General features: G+C 48.2%; 1 protein-coding gene across 1 annotated transcript in view; it reads right to left on the reverse strand.

Annotated features, from left to right (window-relative positions):
- PLXNA4 (plexin A4) overlaps positions 1-23,342 on the reverse strand; it is a 970,847-nt gene that overhangs the window by 25,438 nt on the left and 922,067 nt on the right. Inside the window, exons 29-30 of the mRNA XM_029615156.1 lie at positions 15,577-15,746; positions 11,513-11,725 (exon numbers count right to left, since the gene is read on the reverse strand). Coding sequence (XP_029471016.1) covers positions 11,513-11,725; positions 15,577-15,746 — 383 coding nt within the window. The remainder of the gene's footprint in view (positions 1-11,512; positions 11,726-15,576; positions 15,747-23,342) is intronic.

Consider the following 23,342-nt stretch of genomic DNA (forward strand, 5'->3'; position numbering starts at 1 on the left):
GCCCGGTCAGTGCGCGGGGGCTTTAAAGGGCCTGCGCTAAAGTTGTTTTGATGCAATTACTGATGCCGCGGGGTGGGAGCCGAGGACCAAGACCAGTGGCAGGGTTAAGGATCTGAGCAGGACTGAAGGTGGCGAAAGGTCCTCCTCGTAATTCCGAGCCTTCTGGTGGTGGTGGTGGGGGGGGGGGGAGCGGACGACACCCTCCAATTATAAAGGGAACCCGAGGAACTCCCCATCCGCCAACTGCCTACGGGTGCTCCTGTTTTAAATCCAGCCCTGTTGAGAAGGGGGAGGCAGTTCGAAGGATGACCACCAAAATGGTGCCAAGCAAAAACTTGGGTCAGACACAAATGGACCTTTGGGGGCAAGGGAAGGAGAAGAACAGTGAAAAGAAGCTGAGATATTTAAAAAGAATAAAAAAAATTCCCCAGCACTGCATGCGACATTTCCTAGCCACTAAAATCTCTTCCATCCCTTCCATCACCCGAGTCACAGAAGGTCCTGGGCCAGAATTTATTTGTTGTCAATCTTGTAGCAAGCTGATGGGCGTGTCCTCCCCGTTGCTATACCCAGCAGACCATGACGGCCATTCAGACCTTGCCTAACCTCTGGAAAGCGAAAGCATGATTTCACTCTGTTGAGCTGTCGCCCCTTGCTTTCCCAGATTTTATCCTCTGCTAGGGCTTTCTGCTTTCCCGAGAGGATCCTTCCTTTACAAATCTGCTTCGGCCTTTTATTTATCACCCTGGCTGCACCCCGTGTTTTCCTCTGCCTTTTCTGAAGCCGGGAGAGACGGGCATGGAGAGGGGGTCCTTTGAATATGCCCTTCCACTAGATATGGAAGAACGGAAACTCCTTCTGCTGCTTGTCTTCGCGTCGTCCCTTTAAAGATTTCGGTATTCCACATGTGTCCTTCCTCTTTGGTGCAATCCAGGTCTAGGCGGACAAGCTTCAGGGAAGGCAATCACTCACTGTCATCAGCAGCTGTGCTCTGCTGTCAACTGGTTAATTGGACTCAATCATTTACATTTTTAATTTCTTTCAATTTGACATTTTATACGCCGAAAAGGTCTACGGCGCAATACACAATTTTATAATTAAGAGCAAAAGTCTGCTGAGTCAAAATAGTTGACAGGTGTCCTATAAACAGCACAGAGACACCTGCTGAGCTTGGCAGAGAAATTGGACTGCGAGATGATGTACGGTGTCAGCCTAGGTGAGAATATTTATTCTGTCTCCTCCGGCTGCAGAAACTGAAAACTGGGACTGTTCAAATTTGGTGCCTACCAGTAAGTTATGGCGGGACAGGTATCCATCCAAATTAGAACTCACGGCCCAGAGAGATGGAGATCACCATTTCTCGCCACATTATTATATTCTCAAAAAACATTCTAGCTAATTTTGGTGATTGCGGATAGACGTCCGAAGAGCTGCACTGGAAAGGAAAGTCTTCTACTGGGGCCACAGAATGGGTGCAGCAGCGACAGGGCAAGGTCCCTCTGTCCTCTTCCTCCGCTGCGACTTGACCCTTCTCTTCTGGAGGGTTTCTCGGTAACGGCGACAGGGTAATTCAGTCCCTATACCCCATCCCCTGTTCAGACTGCCAACCAAGGTGAGGCCAATAGCGGGCAATCGTACTGCGGGTATTCTTCTGGTAACTGGACAAATGTAATTTATCCTGCCAATCATCACTCGTATGTTACGGGTTAAATTGGGCCTCTAAATGATTGTTCCTATAGGACAACCATAGGATAGATCCTACGTACAGTTAAAATGTCTCTAAAGTTGGCCACCATGATTTTTTTTTTTTTAATTAAAACAAGTTGACCTACAGTCACCAAGATTCTACGGGGTCACCCTCCAGGAGAGGGCAGTCCACAGAAACCACAACACGTGCCGAAACATGGGTTGATAGGACAGATCATTCCAGGGTGCAGGGTTTGAGGAAATCAATTTGTTTCCTTCCACACAATTTTTGCTGAAAGCAAGAAGACTGAAAATTGCCTTCGAGTGAGACATTTGTAAGGATTTATAGCGAGTTTAATATGTGTTGTGCAAGTGAAGTCTCTTCCTTTCCCAGTCCTCTCATGCAGACTTCAAGATGACATCTCTCCTAGCAGGAGACCCATCATTTAAAAAACCTATTAAAAAGGCAGTCAGGCCTTGCCCGCTTCAAAAGTCAGCTAGGTTGGAACGCTCCCTGAAGGCATATAACATCGAAACACAGCACTGTGTGCTCTCAAAAAGAGAAACTAACTTTAACATTAAAGCCTAGTTTTGTTGGCTTGTACCAACTCTCATGGTACAAGACGACCCTTGCTCTCTTCCAGGGCACCTGAGGTTTGACCCCCAGATGTAAGCTCTGAATGAAATTTAAAAGTATTTTTAAATTAAAACATTTATATATTTGCCTTTTCGGGGGTGTTTGGCACCATGGTTTAGTGCTCAGCACTTTTTAGGGAGCATTTCAACCTTGCCAACTTTTTGAGCTGATCAAGGTGAAATGCTTTTCTGACTTACAAACCCCAGAACAGTCTACCATATTCATGGGTTCCCTCACAGCACCGATGCCATAATTAAAAGTAAATTTAGCAGAACTAATTCTCGTACCCGTTTTGTTAATTAAAGGATCCCTGGTGCTAGAATGGGAACAGACAGTGCTCCAATGATATAATCCGGTATATGCTGCCGTATAACCATCATACACCCATGCAATTTACAAGCTGAGGATTAGTGCCTGATACAAACATTAACTGCTCTTCAGTTCTATCCCAGACATCGTATCTTTCTGGATCCAGGCTGGTTTTGTTTCAAGCACATGACTGGAACTACTCGGGCACATTCAGAGACGTTCAAGAGCGTCGGCATCCTCCCGGGCTACAGAGGAATACAGGCAGGTGGTGTGTGATACAAGCAGACTGATTTATGGCATTCTGCCATTCTGGGCAGCCTGCGGAGAGAAGCCCCGCTCTTTATAAATATTTCATGGTCAGCTTCAGGAGGAAGAAAATCAAGAGCACCCTGCCTTGAGATCAAAAGAAAAATAAACACAACCATGCCGGAAATCTGTACTGCACATTATGCTGGCCATGTTCAATGGTGTCAAAATCAGCTCTGGTGCCCGAACGCTCGCTGCCTAATTATACCACGGAAACAGCCTATGGCCATTCCTGCTGCAAAGCAAAGATGTACTTACTCCAAAATCTTTAACTCTTTCTCCCCAGGAGGGAAAAGGGCACAGGCTAGAAATATCCCACGGCAGGTAACGTGAAACGCAAGAACCAATGATAGGTTTATTTACTGTGCATAGAGCATACAAAGAGCGAGCACAAATTCAAGCTGCCCTCCAGGGATAAAAGTCATCGCAATGGAGGGTTACACTCAGAATACTTCTTTCTTGGCATAATAACACGAAGGACTGAGATGATCCTCCTTATTTGACATCATCTCAGGAAAGCATCAAAGCTGAATTGCCCCATGCCATCTGCATTGTGCAGCAAGAGCCAACGAATGAAGAAGAAAAAAAAAAAAAGTTTCAGCACGTAAAAACTGAGCAAATGCCAGCTGGACGTTCTGGAGAGGACATGCACGAGGCAACCATAAGGTCCGATTTGTACAGCGCGCCTCTCTCACCAGAGTGACATGTTTTAATATTGGTTATTACAAAGCCAATATCAGGACGCGCCTGCAGCCACTAGGGCTCCAGTTTGATCTCATAAAATATCAATCACACCGATGCCTTACCGGGGATGGCAATATGAAATCTCGTCTCGGTGCAGTGGTGGTCAAAAAAGCAGAGTGCTAGGAATAATTCAATAATAAAAAAACAAAACAAAACTGGGACTATCATCATGGAGCCTCCATCTGGAGAAAGGCACAGCGGCGGGCGACCTGTTCCGGGAAAGTCTGCGCACCGGCAAAGTCTGCAAGAACCTGCAAGCCCACAATGCAAAGCTGTACAGGGAGTCTGAAAAACGCGCCTCTTAAAATGAATTTCAGGCTTCTTGTTTTCGTCAGCACCCAATTAAGTTGTGCAATTTGTTGGCAGAGGATGCCATCGAAGCCAGTGGCGTTAACCGGTCTTCAAAAAGGATTGGTCGAGTTTCGGGAGGACGGGTCCATTGCCAGCTGGGGATTGTCATCTCCAGCTTTTGGGAGGGAGCGACAAGGAACGGCTCGTCGGGCACCCGGAAGGGACCCGGGCCAGCCGCTGACCGAGACAGGCTGCGTACAAACTGGCAGGTGTAATCGCGCAGGAGTAACTTTATCAGGGGCAATTTTCTAGGTGAACATTCGTGCGTAAGTTTGCTTTGAAAACCGGTGATAACTTATGCGCATATTTGCTGACTTTCTTATGCGAGTAATTGCAGAACCGCCTTCCTAATGAAATTATGCACATATTTTATGACTTGAAAATCCACAAAGTGGCTTCCTTGTTATGACAGGGCCGAATTCACTGGGTGGGGGAGAAAGCTCAGCAAATTAGGATATTAGGTAGCAATTTTCAACCTGTTTGCATTGCCACAACGTCCATGGATACATTTTTAGCCTTGCTATTTGCTCCAATTTTCTTTTTTTGTTATTAAGATTTTATTACATCTGAACAAAAAAAGAAAAAGTGTCCATAAAGATGCATATGGTCCCCTCTAAACAAGGGATATCCACATAAACAGATAAACAACATCAAATGACCATGTGTACAACTGGTTCTCAATAGGCACATTACAATACCTCCTCTTTTGTAAACTGTTAACTCCCGAACTCCCACCCCCCACCCCTCTTCTCAGACTCGCAGGAGTTGCAACTCTGAAATAAAATGAAAGAAAGAAAGAAAGACAAGAAAGGAAGGGAGAGAAAGGAGGAAGAAAACCAGGCATGTGCAGCTAGGGTCACATCTAACCGTAAATGACACCAGGGTTGATTTCTTTCGGACATCTACATTAGGGGGCAAGAAAGAAATTATTGCAGGGTCTCAATTACTGGGAGAGCCCTAGTACCCTCTAGGATATTTATTTAACATAGGGAGACCATAATGCTTCAAAAGAGGAAACGCGGTTCTTTTTAACAGCAGTTAGAGAGGATAAACAATGAAGACGGTGAATGCTATTCTAGGACTTGGGAGAAAGGTGGTGATCGCTCATCTTTCCAGTGAGCAGGTCACCACCAATCTTGCTGCAGTAAAGACCTGTATGCTAAGTTTCTGCTGGTGCTTAGCAAGACCTGGGACTGGGAGATTAATTAATGCCGAAGCTGCAGTCAGTGGGCAAGGAGATTCAAAGAGATCTCCCAACCAATCAAACACTCGTTTCCATACATACATTGCCACCATATTTGTAGGAAAGAGCCTAATTCCCCACACTGCCTCCAACAAGCATGTGGTAGGTGAGGGTAAAGTTTATTCAGTCTCTCTGGGGTTAAATACCAGCGATAAATCAGTTTATAGCACCGCTCTTGGAGGCGGAAGGAAATAGAGAAAGTACCAGCAAGCAAATGTAATCTCGTCCATATCTTCGGCCCTAGAGCATGGCCCAAGTCCCTTTCCCATCCAAGGATATGAGACGGGATGGTCCGATCAGGTGCAGTTAAAAGGATATTGTAAATTTTTGAGATACAGCCCTTCATAGAGTCACTGTGCAAGAAATAATTTTCAAGTAAGGATCGCCCTTCACGCAAACTATGGGTGCGAGCAGCGAAGAGACAAAGCTGTGGACTTGCGCAAAGGCCAAAAAATTAATCGCTCCCATATTGTAAGATCTGGCCAGCCTTAGCAATTGACCCACTGTAAGAACTTCAGCTTCTTTCATATAGCTGAACAAGGGGGAACCATGTTCGGAAAAGTTGATGTTAGAGAAGAGTGCAGATTGGTAAGCATATGTAGAGTGGCCCACCAATTGCGATTTCCATATATGTCAGTCCAAGAGTGTAGTGCGGAGTGTCCAAGGTACAGTGCACAAAGGTAGCCAGGTTGGTCTAAGCTGCCAGGGTAAGTCTTTTAAGGGCATCTCTCCCACAATTGCCTTTCTCGCAGGAGTTTGCTTGCTGGTATTGTCTAATTTGGGTCTAAGTGTTATATTAAAATCTCCGCCTAAGATAATAAATCCCTCAGCATGTGAGTGTATTAAGGAATCTAATTGGGAGATTTGGAGCATACATCAATATAAATGTGAAGACTTCCTCATGTGTACGAACTTTCACTAATATATATCTCCCGCCCAGGTCAGCTACTTGCAGCAATAGGTCATAGATGAAGGAGCCTGAAAAAAGTATACCTACCCCTGCATATTTTGCCTGTTTCCCACTAGCTGCTAAAACTTTGTGGGGGCAAGAACTAGGCTGCAGTAAATGCTCATGATGCCGGCGGAGATGTGTTTCCTGTATGAATGCAACCATTGCCGCCTGGGCCAAGAGTTCTTTGTTTACTAGATATCTCTTCCTTAACATTCAGTGATACAACATGGAACACTATATTCTATGGTAAGTAATGCCAACCTTATCCGGCTAAAAAAAAATAATAAAAACAAAGCAAGTGAAAAATAAGTCGCCATGTATAATCCCCTCAGCAGCTGTTCTTTTCTTATGCTCCGGTCCAAGAAGATAAGAACCCCCCTCCCTACCCTGTTACATTCGCCAATCCCTACTCTGTCGCTTTAACTGTTGTTATTATCCTAATCACTATGTTCCTTTAGACCTTTCTTTCTAGCAGTCTTTGCTTCCAAGTTTACTACCCTTGTTGAATGTAACTTTGTCCTTCCGTTGTAACTATGGTTTCTGTTATAGTTTCCCCTTTTCGATGTAAACCGACCTGATATGGTTCCTACCATGAAGGTCGGTATAGAAAAGTGTTAAATAAATAAATAAATAAATGCGAACCCTCCCTCAGCGGGGCTATCCTCTTGAAAGAAAAAGCCACCCAAGGCCCCGACCCTCCCCCTCCCCACGTCAATATAAGTCACAACTAAAACCATGATATAACAGTAACAGTAATAACTTATAACTGCAGACCCGGTCATATGTACTGACAGACCACTGGTAGCCTGTTCCGCATTAGTGGGCGATCCCCAACGTGGGTTCTAGAGCTTGACTAAAGGAAAATCAATCCTGCAAGTGAATAACCTTGTGTAGTTCAGTCTTGCAATCACCCTTGCTTTGAGAGTTGAGTGCTCAAAGAAGCATCGTGTCTGGTCCGCACGACGCCATCTTGGGGTGGGGTCCATCGTTGGCAAAGGCTGTGTAGGTATCGAGGGTATTTCAAATGGGATTGCTAACCCAGCTTGTTTAAAAGCCTCCACAGCGCCTCCCACAGGGCCTCCAGCCTAGCAGTGGTCAGCGCCTTGTCTCTGGCAGCGATGTCCGCTGGTAATTTGCTGAATGCAAATTGCTTAAGGTCCACTGTTCTTTTCCTAGTGGCCATCAGGCAATAACCTCTCGACAATCTCTGGGTATGCAGTCCCAAAAAAGAGCTTAATCACAGTGTAAAAAAGGCAAATTCGTGGGGGGGGGGGGGGGGGGGGGGGGGGGGGAGGGAATCGGAGCTCTCAAATCATGTGGCCATCCCTTAGCACGGCGCAACAGCACCCCCTCTATCTGCTCCAATTTTCAAAATGAAAGTGTGAATAGACCTCCGGTTTGAAAATTGCTGCAGGTGTGGATATTTGAACCTGCTTTTTTCTGCTGCCGCTTTTTATTTTTTCATGAAAAATAGCGCACGTAGATTTGAAAAATGCAATCTCCCCTCATGATTTTCCTCCCCACACTAAACATGCCCCTGGGTACGCCTGTCTCTAAGGTGGCTACAAGTTTCCGTATTGTGGAAACCGTTGCATACATTTAGCTGGGTTAAGGATGGGCAATTTTTGAGACAGCCCCCTTTTTACACAGGTAAATAAGTGACTTTTGAAAACTGACCTCCCCTATGGAATCTGTCAGTACAGTAATATGACTTTACGCACCTGCAGCCCCAAACCCACTTCTGAAAATGTAGCCCCCACTGTCTGCCTTTATGTTAAGGGGGTGAGGACGGTCTCTGTCAGCCTAACACGGCGGCCTTGTAAGAACAGGAAGCACACAGAAAGAGATTCCTTCCCTGGGCAGTACCAGTCACTGCGATTCCTGAGGGATTCCTTACAACTTCACTCCCCTACCACATTACCCTGTGAGATTAAGCACGGCTGTTTGTCTAGGCTGCACGTCTGCCTGAGCAGACTCTCACTCCCTGCTCCCTCTCTCTACCCGTAGGGTTACTGCTGAGGCCCGCTGACCGCACCGAGAAAGAATAAACTTTATCCTACCGCCCCCTCCCTGTCCAGCCCAATATTTATAGCCCTGGAACGCAATTTCTGCGCGTGTCACCGTGTCCCCCTTTCACACCTCGCACTTGTGTGGCACTTCGAGATATCAAGCTGGAGCGCCTTGCAAAGGAATGACAGTCGGATTTATTACAACCGCGTCTTGGAAGCAGCCGGCATGCGCTCGGCAGGCCACTCTCGGGGCAGGTCTGCAATTATTCCCGGGCTGTCCTTCCCCGGGACTAGGGGAAGGGGAGGGGAGATAGGATCTGCAACATCTCCCCTGCTAACCCCGCTGCTGCTTTTACCATTTTTCTCCTTTTTTTTTTTTGCAACTCACGAAGGCGAGCTAGGGCAGCGCGGTTGCAATATCTTACTGCCTTTTGTTTACCCTCCTCCGGTATTGATCATGATCCCAAGTTCCAGGCAGCAGCACAGGCCCCTTCATCAGAAAATACAATTCCGTGTTTTCGCATTACACTTCCTTCCTGGTCTTTTATGTGCGCTAATAAATTTAGTGCCCGTGAAAGCTGCTTAAATTGACAGGCATCCTAGATCAGCAGGCGGCAGAGTGGTGGTTTCCCCCCCCCCCCTCCACGCGTGGCTGTCTGCTGTGCATCCACCGTGCTCTGGGGGGAGTCTGAGGAGGGGGTGGCAGGGGGGAAGGGCACCAGACTATCCTGCTTCTCGGCCAAGCTACTGAGGATGCCAGCCAGGGGGGCTTGCTTAGTTCATTACCCATAAGGGTGTTTCTGTTTTTGATCCTGTGAACATCCGTCCCCATAAAAACTGACTCCAAACCACACAGGGCACCAGCACCGGTCTGTGCGGCCGCAAGAGAAGGGGCTCGTAAATGCTTCCGGCGCCAGTAGCAGATCTCCATATCCCAGAGGCAGGAAGCTTCTCTCCGTTATTGCCAACAGGGTGAGAAGGCTTAGACGTCCGGCTCACGTAGAGGGTCACGTCCAGCAAAAGAACATGGCGGTGCTTAAAAGGATGGCAAGGACCCAGGCAAGGCTTCTTTCTGCTATGACTTCTAAACCTTGGGGGGGTTTGCTCCCATTTTATGTGGTAAAGCAGCGAGTGACTGCTGGAATGCTGCCATATCATAGTCTAAATGTACCCAAACATGCACACCTAAGCCCCTCCCATACACACACAAATTCCTACACGCCCCTCACACACATGCTCGCAAGACGACACATCCTCTCACACACACACAACCCACCTCAGGTATCCATACACCCACCCCCCCCCCATCATCTACCATGCGCACACGAATCCCATACCACACACCTCCGCTCCCCTTGTCCCTATGCCCCACATATATTCATACACATCCTCCTCACGTCTGTACACAACTACCGGACAGACCTGCAACCTACACGCTCCTACTCTCACACGCCAACCTCGTACACACACACACTTCTACACCCCCATCATCCCCTCCACCCTCCCACCAAAACCACAAAGTACACCTACACCCAAACACCCCACACAAATCTCACGCATGCACACCCCTACCCACCCAAACACCCACATCCCGCCATCTCCCCACACACACCTCTCCCCAAAATCCACCCCCCCCACACTCACAAGCAAAGCCCCTTCTACAAACCTGTGCTAGAGACCAGAGAGCACTCCCAAAGCCTCCGCCTGCTTTCTCTTGGGTTTTTTTTTTTAAACCTGAACCCGGTGTGTAACCTAGAAAGTCCCCCATCTGCCGGCTCTGGTGAGCCTTGCTGCTCAGTCTGCCAGCTCCCTTGCCCACCCGTGCTGGAAACGTGGCAGCCCGCTCAGGAAAACTTCCCTGCCCCCTCCCCAAGCTCTCCCTGCGTTTCGCTGCCACCATCGCTGTGGGTTTATATGTGTGTGTGAACTGCTTACTGATTCCAAAAGAACGCAATTAAGGCCCTCTTAATGAAGTTCAAACAAGCCGTGTCATAAATTTGGCGCTGCGGGAGGAAATGAAAGGTCAGCTATGATGGGTTTATCATATTTTACTGCACTGTAGCGAGTGTGGCACATCCAGCAGCCGCAGCAGCCTTTCCGAAAACGCCTGCGCAGGCTTGCACTGGGACTGTCACTGCGCATCTGCTGAGGGGAGGGGGGGTGTCCGTCCGGTTACTCTTTCCTTCTCTCCCAGCCCTTCACATCTTCCTGGAGAATCACATCCCCCCATAAAACCCGTTTCCCCACTATTTCCATCCCCTCAGGAATCGCCTTAAAGAGTTTTACAGCCAGAAAGCCCAGCCCTTTCTGAACCAAGCCTGAGTCGAGTGAATGTAAGATGTACTCTTACTTACAGAGTTTCTGTGCATATTTTTAAAGATAATTTAATTACGAACGTATGCGAAAAATGCACGAATGGACGGTAGCCAGGGTTGAAGCCTTGACAGCTGGTGCCACTGTGTACAAGTTTCCAGCTGGTGCTAATCCACCGTCTTTTTGCATCGCCCCCCTTATAACAATCCCCAGTAAGTTCACTGCTTGTAAACGTCTTCCATTTGTGCAGAGAACGGACAGAAAAGGCGCAGAGGCACTGCAAGCTTCCCTTGACAATGAGTCTCAATCTCCCTCAAGAGGGATCAGTCCCAGGCAACCAGAGGGTAACTCAGTTCTTGTGTCTCTGCCATCTTTGCAGGCTTCTTGGCGGAGACGGCTAACAACGGGGGCCCTTGTGTTTTGTCTGTGGTTTATTTAATGGAAAAAAAAATAACAAAAGGAAGAGGCCCGGGTAGCCCCTCTCCCTGCCCACAAAAACCCACTGCCAGCGAAATTTAAAAACCGAAGGGCGCACCAATAACCCCACCCCCAACCCCCGCACCAATCACGGACACAAAATGGGAAAACGGTAGCTTTGACCTCCTGCCACTAGGAACCGTGGATGCCTTTTAATCACTGAAAGCGATTGCTGATCTTGCAGATCAGCAATGACTGATTTTTAAAATTTGGACAAGAAATGCAAGCTGGAGTATCTTGCAGCGGAGATGATTCCAGCTGGAGCGCTGCAGGGATCACAGGGAGCTCTCGGCCTCATTCATCGGAAGCGGGGCGTGGGCCCTCGTGGCGGCAGGAGTACACAAATCGCTGATAACGCGCGCGGTGCCTACACGGACCACGTTCGCAGCGACCGCCGTCTGAGCTGGGACCTCAGCCAAGACATCTTTCGGGTTCTTAGACCGGTTTTCTGAGGAGGGGGAAAATCGGGGGGGATTCAAACTAACCTCTCCACCCAGTTTTTGTAGCTGGGGATGTCCTTGGCGTACAGCAGTTTGTTGGAAGGCGAGTCTTTGCCCAGGCGGTGCTCCGAGGTGGAGCAGGAGTCCATGAAGGTCTGGGCCACCACCGAAAGGCAGGCGTCCGTGATGCTGTTCTTGTGGATGTCGAAGACAAACTGGGGATTCTTGATCACGTTCACCCAGAATCTTAACGGCAAGCTGCAGAGAGATAAAAAAAAAAAACCCCCCATATAGTTATTCATGTATTAATTAACAATTATGATTATAAAGGAGCTTTTGAGGTCACGTCAGTCTCTTCCAGCCACATCAGCAGAGGGCGCTTCGTGGTCCCGTGCACCCCACTGATTTTATGCCGTTTTCTGCAGAATCACTGTCGTCTGATAAAACTCTGAACCCCTGCGGGAAAATAAAAAGAACGGTAATTATGGATTGACTAAGTTGGATCGTACTGCTATGGCAAACTTGGGAGCGTAAGCCTGGGAAGTGAGTTTGATGTGTCAGCAGTTATTGGAAGGGGGCTGCGCGACGGAGAGTGAATTTACACCTGCTCCGCTCTCGTGCAGAGATGCAAGCAGTGGGGGCTGGCACAAGCTCCCACTGCACACCTGGGCATTTCCAGCCGGGCACATCAGATGCCAGGTGAGCTGGTCTAGCCTTTTAACCTTTGTACAAAAAAAAGGAGCAAATTTAGTTATTTGACCAGGTATTTGGCTACGTTTTATGGGTCGGGCTACACATATTTAATTTTTTACAGCATGCCTAGCTAATTGGCTTTTTCTGTGAAGAGATGAGGTGGTTATGCGATTAGTTAGTTTGGCTAATTTTCTGGCTGCTGGGCTGGAAATCCGGCATGTCTACCATCAGCCGACGCTCGGTTAACATCGGAGATTGTCTTCGCCCCTGACTATGCTCCGCTGAGGTGAAACGTGCGCTCTAGGCGACTGCCAGTGGCCCTCAAGGTCAGGCACTTCCTGTTGATACCACCTTGGTGGGGTTAAGGGCTACTGGTGGTGGCGTGAACTAACTTCTCTTCCCACCAAAGCGTTATCAGCTAAGCAATATCCTCCCAGTTGCTCAAATTCATGGAGATGACTTTTGGTTGTTTTTTTTTTTAAACAGCTTAATAGCATTTTTCAGCAGGTGCCTGCTTCAAAGGTTTATCCTGTTCCTTTCTGGAGTACTATTTTCGTGACTACATCAGTCATTCTGAGGCCATGGGAAAACTCTTACGGTCCCCATTGGCTCTCTCTTGTTGGGCCTGGCAATCATGTATGTTTAAAATGTGCAATTATCCTCGCCTGCAATCATCCCGGCGGCATGCAGAGCTGCTCGGGGGGGGGGGGGGGGGGGTGAGAGGCAGGGTGGAAGGCGATGGGCAGAGCGTTGCGGCTCATACAGGGATAAAATTAATAGATTGCACCTCCAACGCTGTGTGCGCGTGCATGCCACCGGGCGTGTGGACATGGGACCGTGGGCCGGCGTGCTCACGGGCCTTGCGGTGAAACCAACCTCTCCTCCCCCGTCCTCCGCAGCTTTTCCTTCTGAAACAGGAAGCCCGCAGCCAGGGGGCCGCTGCGTGGCCTGTGAGCCCCCCCCCCCCCCCCCCCCATGACTACCACATCTGCTAACCATGGCCGCAGAAGAGACAGGAGCCGATACGGAGGGGCAGAAATTCAGCGCCGCAGCGGCGAGAGAAGCCGCAACGGGGAAGCAACGGAGGCTGTGGGGTAAGAGGGATGGACTGAAAGCCGGGGAGGGCCCGTTTGGTTTGTGAGGCCCTCCCTCGATCCATTTTCTTTACGCCAACGCATCACGTCTATTTTTTTTTTTTTGAAAAGGTTGCGAGATGTTAAGATCTTTAAGGTTGGCTCTTACAGAGGGAACAGCGAAAACGCAGCGGAGGAAAGCAGCAGTCAAGGAAGAAGCAGGGAAAGCCCGACTTTGGAGTTAATTTAATCTGATTGCAGAGATCATCTCTTCCTTCCCTCTCCCCCCTTCTAAATAAACCTCCTGCTCATTTACTCTGAGTGGCTGCAATCAGCCGTAGATTAAAAGCGCAGATAATGGTAATAATATGCTAATGTTTCATTAGTGAAAAGCCTCTTGGTGCACAGGGGGTGGGGGGGTGTCTGGGTTTTTTTGGTTTTTTTTTTTTTACTGCAGCTTGAAGAAATGTCTGTCAGCGTCATGGGGGGGGGGGGGATCTCAGAGTCCCCCCCCCCAGGGTTCGCTGGCTGTGCCTCCCACGTGTCATGTGCAATGGGAAAAGAAGAAGCAGTGCATGAGGAAAGGGGGTGGCCTTCCTCCACCGTGGAAGAGGGGGGATCTAGGATCCTGGAAAGGGAGGAGGGCGGGGGAGGAGGAAATCCCCTCAGCACATCCCCTCCCCCGGTCCCTTTACCTTTCTCTGGTGCTCTGTGAGACCGGGGGTGGGGATGGGTGGAGGACTTAAGAGATGACAGAGACAGAATGTGGCTGTGTCCCCCGTCCCCCCCCATCTCAGATCCACCCCTGCAGCTTGTTCTAGGAGTGATGGGTGCCTGATGAAAACAGCGCAGCGCTACGTGCGCAACAGGAGCCGCTCGGATCCGCTCAGAATCTGAGCCCAACCAGCAAGGGGATATGGACTTCGGGACTTGGAAGCCAGAGGGTGAGGGGAGGAAGACGAGAAGGGGGCCAGAGGCGAATGAAATCACAGAGAGCAGGACAAGACAGACAGAGGAAATGGAAGAGGCAGAGACAAGAGAAAGCCTTGAAACCCCTCAGGGTAGGCTCAATGGCCTGAAGTGCAGGTGTCTGTCAGGCTAGGGAAAGCTAATTTGCTACGAGCAGTTAGGACAGAGCTTGGACACGCGTCAGTGGCTGATGAAAGGCCTAAGAGGAACAAGATCCAGGGACAGGTGGGTACACTGAGGGGACACAGGGTCTCTGCAGGCACTTTCCAACCTGCAAGCTTTGCACCGAGTGCACGGACACGCTTGCTCTGAAACCTGTCGCAGGTACAAAGGACCCCTGGCCGTCTGCACCTGCTTCCTTCCCGGAAGGAAGGACACGTGCGTGCGGATTTGAAAATGCAATTTACGAGCATTATTTTCCTCTCTGAGGTAAGTGTGACCCGGGGAACGCCGCCTCTAAATGTGGCTGCAAACACCCGCGTCTTTGGATATAAATAAGAGCGTCACATGCAGACAAGGCTTTACTGGGCCATGGGAAGGAGCGTGGTGGGCTCCCCACATCTGCTTATTTTCTCTGGACTTGGTAAAGCCCGAAGCTGCAACGCCTGCCTTGGACCAGGTGTTACATTTTTTTTTACCAGGCCTGCAGCAGCCTAAAAATCCCCTGTTCGTCGCTTTAACTTTGAGCCACCTCCCCAGGAAAAAAAAACTCCCAAAACCGTCCAAAATGGTTTCCAATAATACAATATAAAACAAAAACACATTCATGAAAAACAACAAAACTCAGCGACAGGAAAAAAACGCAACCCCACCTACGATAAAACACGCGTGCCCCTCGGCCAGCAGACGATACAGGCAGCAACTCTAAATGTTTTGCAAACAAATGCACCCATCTGAGTCCCCCAGCAACCGCACATTTTTTAAAATGTAGTTTGGAAAGGTGGGGGAGGGGATTTCCTTTCTCCCTAAATTCAGCAAACAGAAAGTGGTCCCCCCTTCCTGAATCCCTTCTCCCCGAGCATTACTGCTCAGCCTGCTCCCTGCCCCCTCGCCCCTGCGTAGCAGAACCCACCTTGGGCTCATTTCTACACAGGCGTTTTAGCATTGCGGCTAGGCTGCACGGTAATTTTATTTCGGCCCCCATTCGTGCTCACTTTAGTGTGCAAAAACCTTTAGATGCAATTGGTTAAAACGGTTTGTTACCGTGCACGTTACCTTTTTAATGGCCTACGTGCCAAACATTTTTTTTTTTTTAGCACCAGGTTTAGCATTTTGGCGGCTGCTGACTGATGAGGCCAGGTGAGAAAACCGTGAGCGAGGACCATGAGGTCGGTCCCTTGCCTAAGACGGCGCCGTAGAGGGGCCTCCACTCACCAGTTGCTCTTCCAAGTGTGCCGGACGTGCGGATCGTGGATGCTGTGCTTGTCGGCCTGCTCATCCAAGAAGTCAAACATGTACTTGATGGCAAGGGGGAGTGCGCTGCCCCGGTGCGCGGTGCTAAATATGGTCTCGAAGAGGTCATCCACAAACTTCTGTAAGGTGCCCTGTTGCAGCGGGGAAAAGGGAGAACAGACTATTGAACAGATCTGGCCCCGATACAAAGGCGGCAGCGCACAACAAAGGTTTGCGGACTCAGTGTAGCGGTAGAGTTAGGGCGCAGAAGCCCTCAACAGGGGCGTGCGTTGGAAAACTTCATTTTTTTTCTTATTTTTTTTCTTTTGCGTCTGCGTTTTAGCGCCCTCGCCAAAATGCAGAAAGAAAAAAAAAAAAAATACCCAACAAATTTTCGTTTATGTTTCATTTTGGAAACTACACAACAACGAAACAACAAAGGTCGGCATTTTCAATGTCATTTTAAACAGCGGCACACCCCAAGGCCTTAAATTCAGGTCACGTCTTTTGCGACTGACACTCGGTGCGACCTTGCCCCAGCCGCTTTATTTTGCACTGCTTCAGGCATCACAAAGACAGGATGCTATTTCTGAAGCACAGGTCCATACGATAACAGTCCCGGTTCTCAAAGGATCTCTCAAGAGACACAGTAACATGCAAATGCAATGGTCTATTACGTCCTTCCCATACAGCAGGTCTTTAGGAGCTATTCCAATTATAGATCATAAACCAAGATGCACTACATGACATTAGGAAGGGAATGCAGCTTTATAAAGCTATAATTAGAAGGAAGGTAAGCACTGGGGATGGACGTTTCTAGAGATTACCTGCTCCTCGTACATGCTACCATACGGTTATAGGGGATACTCTACGCCATGGGTGAGCAACTCCAGTCCTCCGGGCTTCAGGCCATCCCTAATGAATATGCATGAGAAAACCTGACTGGTTAGGGTGCCCCTAAAGGACTGGCATTGCCCACCCCTGACCTAAGCTGCATACCCTCCTTTTTCTTCCAGCACAGCAAAAAAAAACATAACTCGCACGTGTGCTATGTTAATATCCAACAGCCATGCATTCTCTCTGCAAAACTATTCTACTGCAGACAAATATTTACATCCCCAGTCCCCTCCAGTCCCTGCCTCAGTTTCAGTCAGAACTCAGTCCTGGGCTCACAAGAACCCAAGTGAACAAAATGGATCTGCAAGCCCTTGCTACGTTTCATGAGATGCGCCCAACGCACACCATCTGGAAAATGCTTAACAAAAAAAATCGTAGGTGCACTGCAAATAGTTCAAGAGTCATTAGGCCGGCACAATTATCTTTTCTAAGCAGAAGATTCCTGGAGCAGAAATCATTTTCATAGAAAGGAACAGATTAAATGAATAAAAGGTGCTCTTTCGGGCAGCACCCGGCACTCTGTGGCACTGTTACGTTTAGCGCTGACACGGTCAGTCACAAAATAATGGGATGGAAAATGCACTGAGCGCGGACACGTGCGCACTGTGCGTCAAGGGCGAAGCAACGTGGATTCAACGCTGCTTCAGAAATTAACAAGTGCAGGCAAACCTCTTCCGCGTCATTTACTCAGCGAGAAGGCAATGTGTAACGTAGCGCAACAATTAATTATGGAAATTATACTAATTGTTCTGTAATGTGTGGGACTGAGAAAGGCAAATATGTTTCTGTTTTTCACAGGCAGTGTGTGCTACTTTCCAAATGCACACTGCAGACGCGAATCCCCGAGGCACCCAATAGCCCCCCCGGGAAAGATCCCTCCCCCCTTCCAAGCCCCCTGTAGCCCACATCCTCAACCCAAAATGAAGCAACCCCCCCTCCCCAGCTGCATGAAACCCCCAAACCCTCTGGAATGAGGGCTTCCCATTCCAGGGCTTCTCCTGCCAGGTATCAGAGCAGCTGCAGGGGCAGAGGAGGAAAGGACCACCCACGGCAGATTTTGCCCACGCAATGGCCCATGCCAGACCAGGTCATTATAAACGGGATGCTGCCCTCTCTACAGAAGTCAGGGCTGCCAGTGTCACCTTGCCCCGCACCATCGGCAGCGGTCCCGCGCCCACGTTCTGTCTCTCAGCACCATCTCAGCACACCCAGATCACTCCTGGTTAAGAGGTCCACAGGGCTTACCGGGTCGCCCCAAAGTGAAGAGGAATGAAGGGGATTTTTGTTGAGTAAGTGATGTCGAAGATGTTTGTCTGCATGCTTCTGTGCTCTCTTCTTCATTTCGTAAATCAGTTTTTGCACACTTGCTTTCTGCACGGAAACCTGGGAAGCATGTTGCATTGCGGTGTCCATTCATGCAGATCACGACTGCAGGACAGGTTTAAGTTCTCTGTGTGGCGCCTGGGCAACATGGCATGTCCCGGGGTGCTCGTGTCCCAACAAGAGAAAGGTTGGGGGGTAAACTCTTGGGGGAGTGAGTTCAGTCTTGGCGTGTGAGGCAGCGTTTTCAGGTGGTCTGATAAAGCGCCTTGGTGAAGCTAAGGTTCAGGGAGGACAATGAATCCCGACTGTACCGTGTTCCCCATGAATAGAAACCCATCCATAGTGAGGGATCAAATGAGGCTTAAACGCTGGAGACCTGCAACCCTCATCAAGGCAGGGAGAAGCAAAACCCTATCAAATCCTTAAGCTTTGGTACAAGAGTACGGTCTGGAACTGGGGATGAACTTGGTTGGAACTGTGAATCTGAAACGCGCCCACTCCTATAAATAAAGGAACTACTGGGAGTGTCTGCAGTTATTCCAGGGTCGTAACCCCTTGCAGTACTGCCACCGAGAGGGCTTGGTAACCCTTGCTACTGAGTGCTTTGACTCGCAGTCTGCTACCCTATCTGATGAACCCTTAGATTGTCAGGAACAGAACCCCTGAATAATCGTAGAATTCACGACACTGCACACAGGGCCAAGCGGTAGGTGTGACGGGAAAACTTGCAGGTCTCCCATGCTGGTCTTTGTAGTAGTAGTTTTCACTCAAGACTCACAGCAGCTCTCACTCTGCAGCTCACCAGCGTTACACCAACATGGCCGGCAAGAACTTCCATGGTCGGGGTATTAACCTGCTCCCTTCAGACTTCTCTCTGACGCCGCAAGAACAGTTACACTAACACTGGCTGTGGAGCATCTAACTTAAGACACAACTATAGTACAGCCCTGAATGGGAATCCGAAGATCATTTTTATGAAGAAGGTCTTGGCCAATGGTTAGCACTGACCGCTGAGCAAGGGTAGTTTGGGAAGCGCAGCAGTTCAAATCCCGTTTGCCTCCTGACTCTCCATCAAGACCATCATGCGACCCTGGAAAGTCACTTTAACTCCCATTGCCACATCTTATCCAACTTCAGCTGACTAATGCTAGTATTGCTCCTTTGAAAGCTGCCGCACAGATCCGGGCACCAAAACTGCCAGTCAGCTGCTCCATGCAGGTTTCTGAAGTTTTATATTGTTAAGCCCAGCGGGATTGCATTTGCGTGCAAGGAGGTACAACAGTTTTGCCAGTATTGTTGAACAGGTGGCATTTCTGCATTTAGGGATGAGAAGACTTCCGAGTTAATACTGTGAAGTTGACAAGACTGTTGCTCAAATTATGCTTCTAAATTTTGCTGAGACAAGACTGAGCACCCGAGGGTCTGAACTCTAAAACTGAGTCCACTAAATTACTTCTCTTAATTCACTGGTGAATGTGACCTCTTCCCCAAGGTTAATTTTAGTTGTAAGAATTATTATATAATATGAATAATTTGGGGAAACTAAAACACAAATCTATTAGATACTTTTGTTAATTTCTTTCTTGTTACTGTTGATTATTGAAAATAATCAGGCATCAGTGAATCTCATGTGCTATGAATACTCCTATTTTATTCCTCGCGAGATGCCACAGGTCTATGGTTCTTTTTTTCCTGGACCTGACACTTTCCTCATGTTCCTTTGGACTTCCAGCTCAATGAGAACCATCTGCAACTTCCTGGAGATTTCTCTCCTCTTTTATATGCTCCTCTCTCCCCAACGTACCTTATCTGGTGACTGCAGCGAGAGTGCTGGGCCAGAGGCTACGCATTGGGGCTCCTTCGGAAAGCTTGCGATCATGAATCGTCCTTAATGACCCCGACTCCCTCCCCCCATTGCCTTCCGCACCTGGAGGGTGGGGGATGTGAATACTGCCTCCATGGCATCCACAGCTCTAGCTGACCCGGAGAGTGGAAGACTCAGCTGGGGGATGGAACTGGGGACCTTCCGCATCGCAGTGCAGAGCACTGCCACTAAGCCGGCACATTTTTGGGTTCTTACAATCTTTTTAAAAAGTTTGATTTTTAATGCATGCTCAGATGTTACGGCTGGAATGGCAATGAAGCTGCATCACGTTATTTGGTGCTGCCTTGCCACTGGTTAGAGCAAATTGCTGACTTCTGAGCAGAAGGCGGCATCACAATTATATTCAGTACCAGCTGGGCATGATCCAGAGCCTATCACAAGGCAAGCTACTGCTCTCCTTACACGGCCAGTACTGAGCGACTGGCACTTCCCACTTTGTTTATCCAAAGCAAAACAAAATCGCCTTTATTTAAAAGAGACGAAAATAAGCAAACAAAATCATGTTGGCTAACAATCAAAAATGTTCTCCAGTTTCACCCAGCATTGGCAGCTTCCTGCAGCCACGGGGGTCTCCCACACACCCACTCAGAGCAGCACTGATAGTTACCAATCTCCCAAGCACCCTTCCTCCGTGCCTCAGCCTGCAGATGGCTGTGCCGTTACGTTTAGCTTTAGATTGGCTTTACCAAGTTCCGTGCAAGAATGTGGTGACTGTCATCACGTTAAATCATACTGGTTTCCCATATAAAGGCAATATGTAAAATAAAATGCCACCCACCCACCCCGGGATGGTCGCTGCGCTGCTACAGCATGAGGATAACTCAAAACAATATCAAATCTCACTTTATGCAATATAGGAATGAATTAGGCAAAGTATAGCACTGGACTTGAACACGCATCGACTGTGTTTTAAAGTCCTCTTCTACGTGCTCAAGTTATAATCATTGGTCACATGAATTGCTTTCTCATCAAATATATATGGTGAACAACCAAAATAGAGTGTAAGAAACACATTTTAAATGCGCCATTCAGTTTTGTTATTTAGTCCAAAATGGATGAACGGTGTTAAGTTTAAAAATCCACCAGTTTTCAAGCTGATTAAGATAGTCCAAAGTAGATCCTGAAAACGATGTCCCATTTCAATACTGTGTGTTACATCATTTTCAGGATCTACTTTGGACTATCTTGGAGCACATTCCCCTTTCATCACGGAGGGGGGGGGGGGGGGGGGGGGGGGGGGGAGAGGATTGTGGCAATAAGAGGCAACTTAATTGGTGTGAAAACCGGTGGATTTTTAAACTTATCATCATTCATCCATTTGGACTAAATGACAGAACTGAATGGCACACTATTTAAAATATGTTTCTTCCACATTTTTTGGGTTGTTCACCATGTTCTGAGTTTGATTGACGGACCGCCATTTGCGCGGTCTTCCCCTTTTGATTGACAGTCAACTTTCCGCGCGCTTTTCCTTTTTCAAATGACTGCTAAACTGTTGGCGTCAAGCCTTCAAGCCACCGACAGCAGCAGCAACCGCTTCAGCGTCATGCAGCTTGTTTGATTTCAATAAGAAAATGTATAGATCCTTAGAAGTTCTTTAACTTTTTGCCGTTGGGCCACACAAGCGACGTTATGGAATTTTATGGTAATCAAGCAAGCTTTACAACTCTCGCCATGAACTTGTAGAACCTGTGGAGGACGACTGCCACCCCTTGGATAACCCCCGAGGAAGGAAGATCCAATCCGAAACATTGCAGTGTTGGGTTATAAAACGTCTTAAAGCTGTGGATACATTTTGAGGCCTTCACACACACACTCAGATAAGTGCTCACTTTAAATAGAAGAACTGACGTTAATAGTGGACTGCAGCATTTCTTGAGTTTTTAATGCAAAAGAAAATATGCTTAAAAATACATATATATTTGATGAGAAAGCAATTCATGTGACCAATGATTATAACTTGAGCACGTATAAGAGGACTTTAAAACACGGTCGATGCGTGCTCAAGTCCAGTGCTATATGAAGGTCATTAACCTATGTCTAATGTATTCCTATATTGCATAAAGTGAGATTTGATATTGTTTTGACTATAGTTTATTCTTACACTTTTTGGCTATTTTTTACTTTGGCATGAGGATTACTGTCACTTTTGCCAATTGTTGTGATACTGCCACACTGGGGGATCATATTTGCCATTGCAGCTCAATCTGAGGCTGCACTATAGGCATCACTTTCACCGTGGCCATTTGTTGTAATACTGCACCATGGACTGAAGTTGTGTTTACCCGGCTGGCCACCGTGATGGTGCATCTTGGTACTGTAATGCTGCAGCGACTGGTACTGTATCAAACTCCATCACGAGCCCCCTTCACTGTAGACACAGTGACTCTTGCAAGCATGTCTTCCTGGCTTGGAGCATGCAGGTGCCAAGTGAAGCAATTCTGTGTAAATCACCATGTGCCATCACCAGATGACACGGAGGGGTGCGGTATGGAAGCTGTCAACGCGTGCTGCAGGATCTAGCATTTACGGGACGAAAAGTCAACGGTGGTAAGTTACAGTGCTGTCAGGCAATCATTTTTCATGAAGTGACGGTGGAGATGATAGACTGAGCTCTCTGAAAGAATCCATTTATTTGTCTGGCTGACGCTCACGCTCAGACAGAGGGGCTGCCTCCCCTGTCAGCCAGGATTTCTTTAAGTTTTCTCTTCCCTTCCTCTCCGCGGTTGTTTTCCATGAATTTCTATCACATGTTTATCCAAAGCGTTGATCAGCTTCAAGGGTGCAAGATCTTCAGAGCAGGGACATCCCTGACCTATTCTACCTGAATGAATGGTTATATGCATGTTCCACTGTGCTGACGTGTACAATGTTTTTCAAACTACCAGCAGAACTGATAAACAGGAAGGGAAATCTCAGACCTTTCTACAAGGTGAAACTTGGCAGGTGCCAGACTGTGCAACCTGGTTTTAGAATTTTGTCCCGGGTCTGGGAATAATAATCTCCTACCTGTCAAAACGTGCCATGCAATCTGGTTTTTTTTTCCCCTTTATTTTGGCCTGTCAGCTTCCTCCTGCTCCTCCGGGCTTCCAGTTCCATCAGAACTGGCTCTCACTGGGGCTTAGGTGCCGTGAACCTTCATGTGCAGCTATGCTGGGTTTCTCTCTCCTGTGTCCCTCTCCTCCCTCATATATTCTTTACTTCCTCCCATCGAACCCAGTCCTCTAGTTGAAAGGCAAAGACTGCAGTTCCCGCTGGATATCGGAACAATTGCAGCAGACAGGCGTGGCTGCTTGACAGCTGTTTCTCCCCTCCTCCCTCCAAGTCTGGAGCTGGGAACGCTGCTTCTGCAACCTCCGCTGACCCCAGAGTATCTGATGTCCACACGGAGCAGCTACTCGCCCATCCCTTGCCGGGCCATGGCTTGGTAAATCAGAGGTAAGGGTGCCCTCTCTGCTGAGTCCTGCAGCTTTCAGCATTTCCTGGAGGTCTCCCATCCAATTACCAGCTGCTGGATTCTGTCACAACGCCTTCCTAATGAATCCCATCTTATCTCTTTCCCTTAGCCCTCCCTCTCTCACTTTACTGCTCTCCCCTTTCTCTGTTCTGCTTTGTCTCAGCATCAGTGTAATGAGGGGGTCAT

The sequence above is a fragment of the Rhinatrema bivittatum genome, chromosome 9 (genome assembly GCF_901001135.1).
Source record: "Rhinatrema bivittatum chromosome 9, aRhiBiv1.1, whole genome shotgun sequence".
NCBI lineage: Eukaryota > Metazoa > Chordata > Amphibia > Gymnophiona > Rhinatrematidae > Rhinatrema > Rhinatrema bivittatum.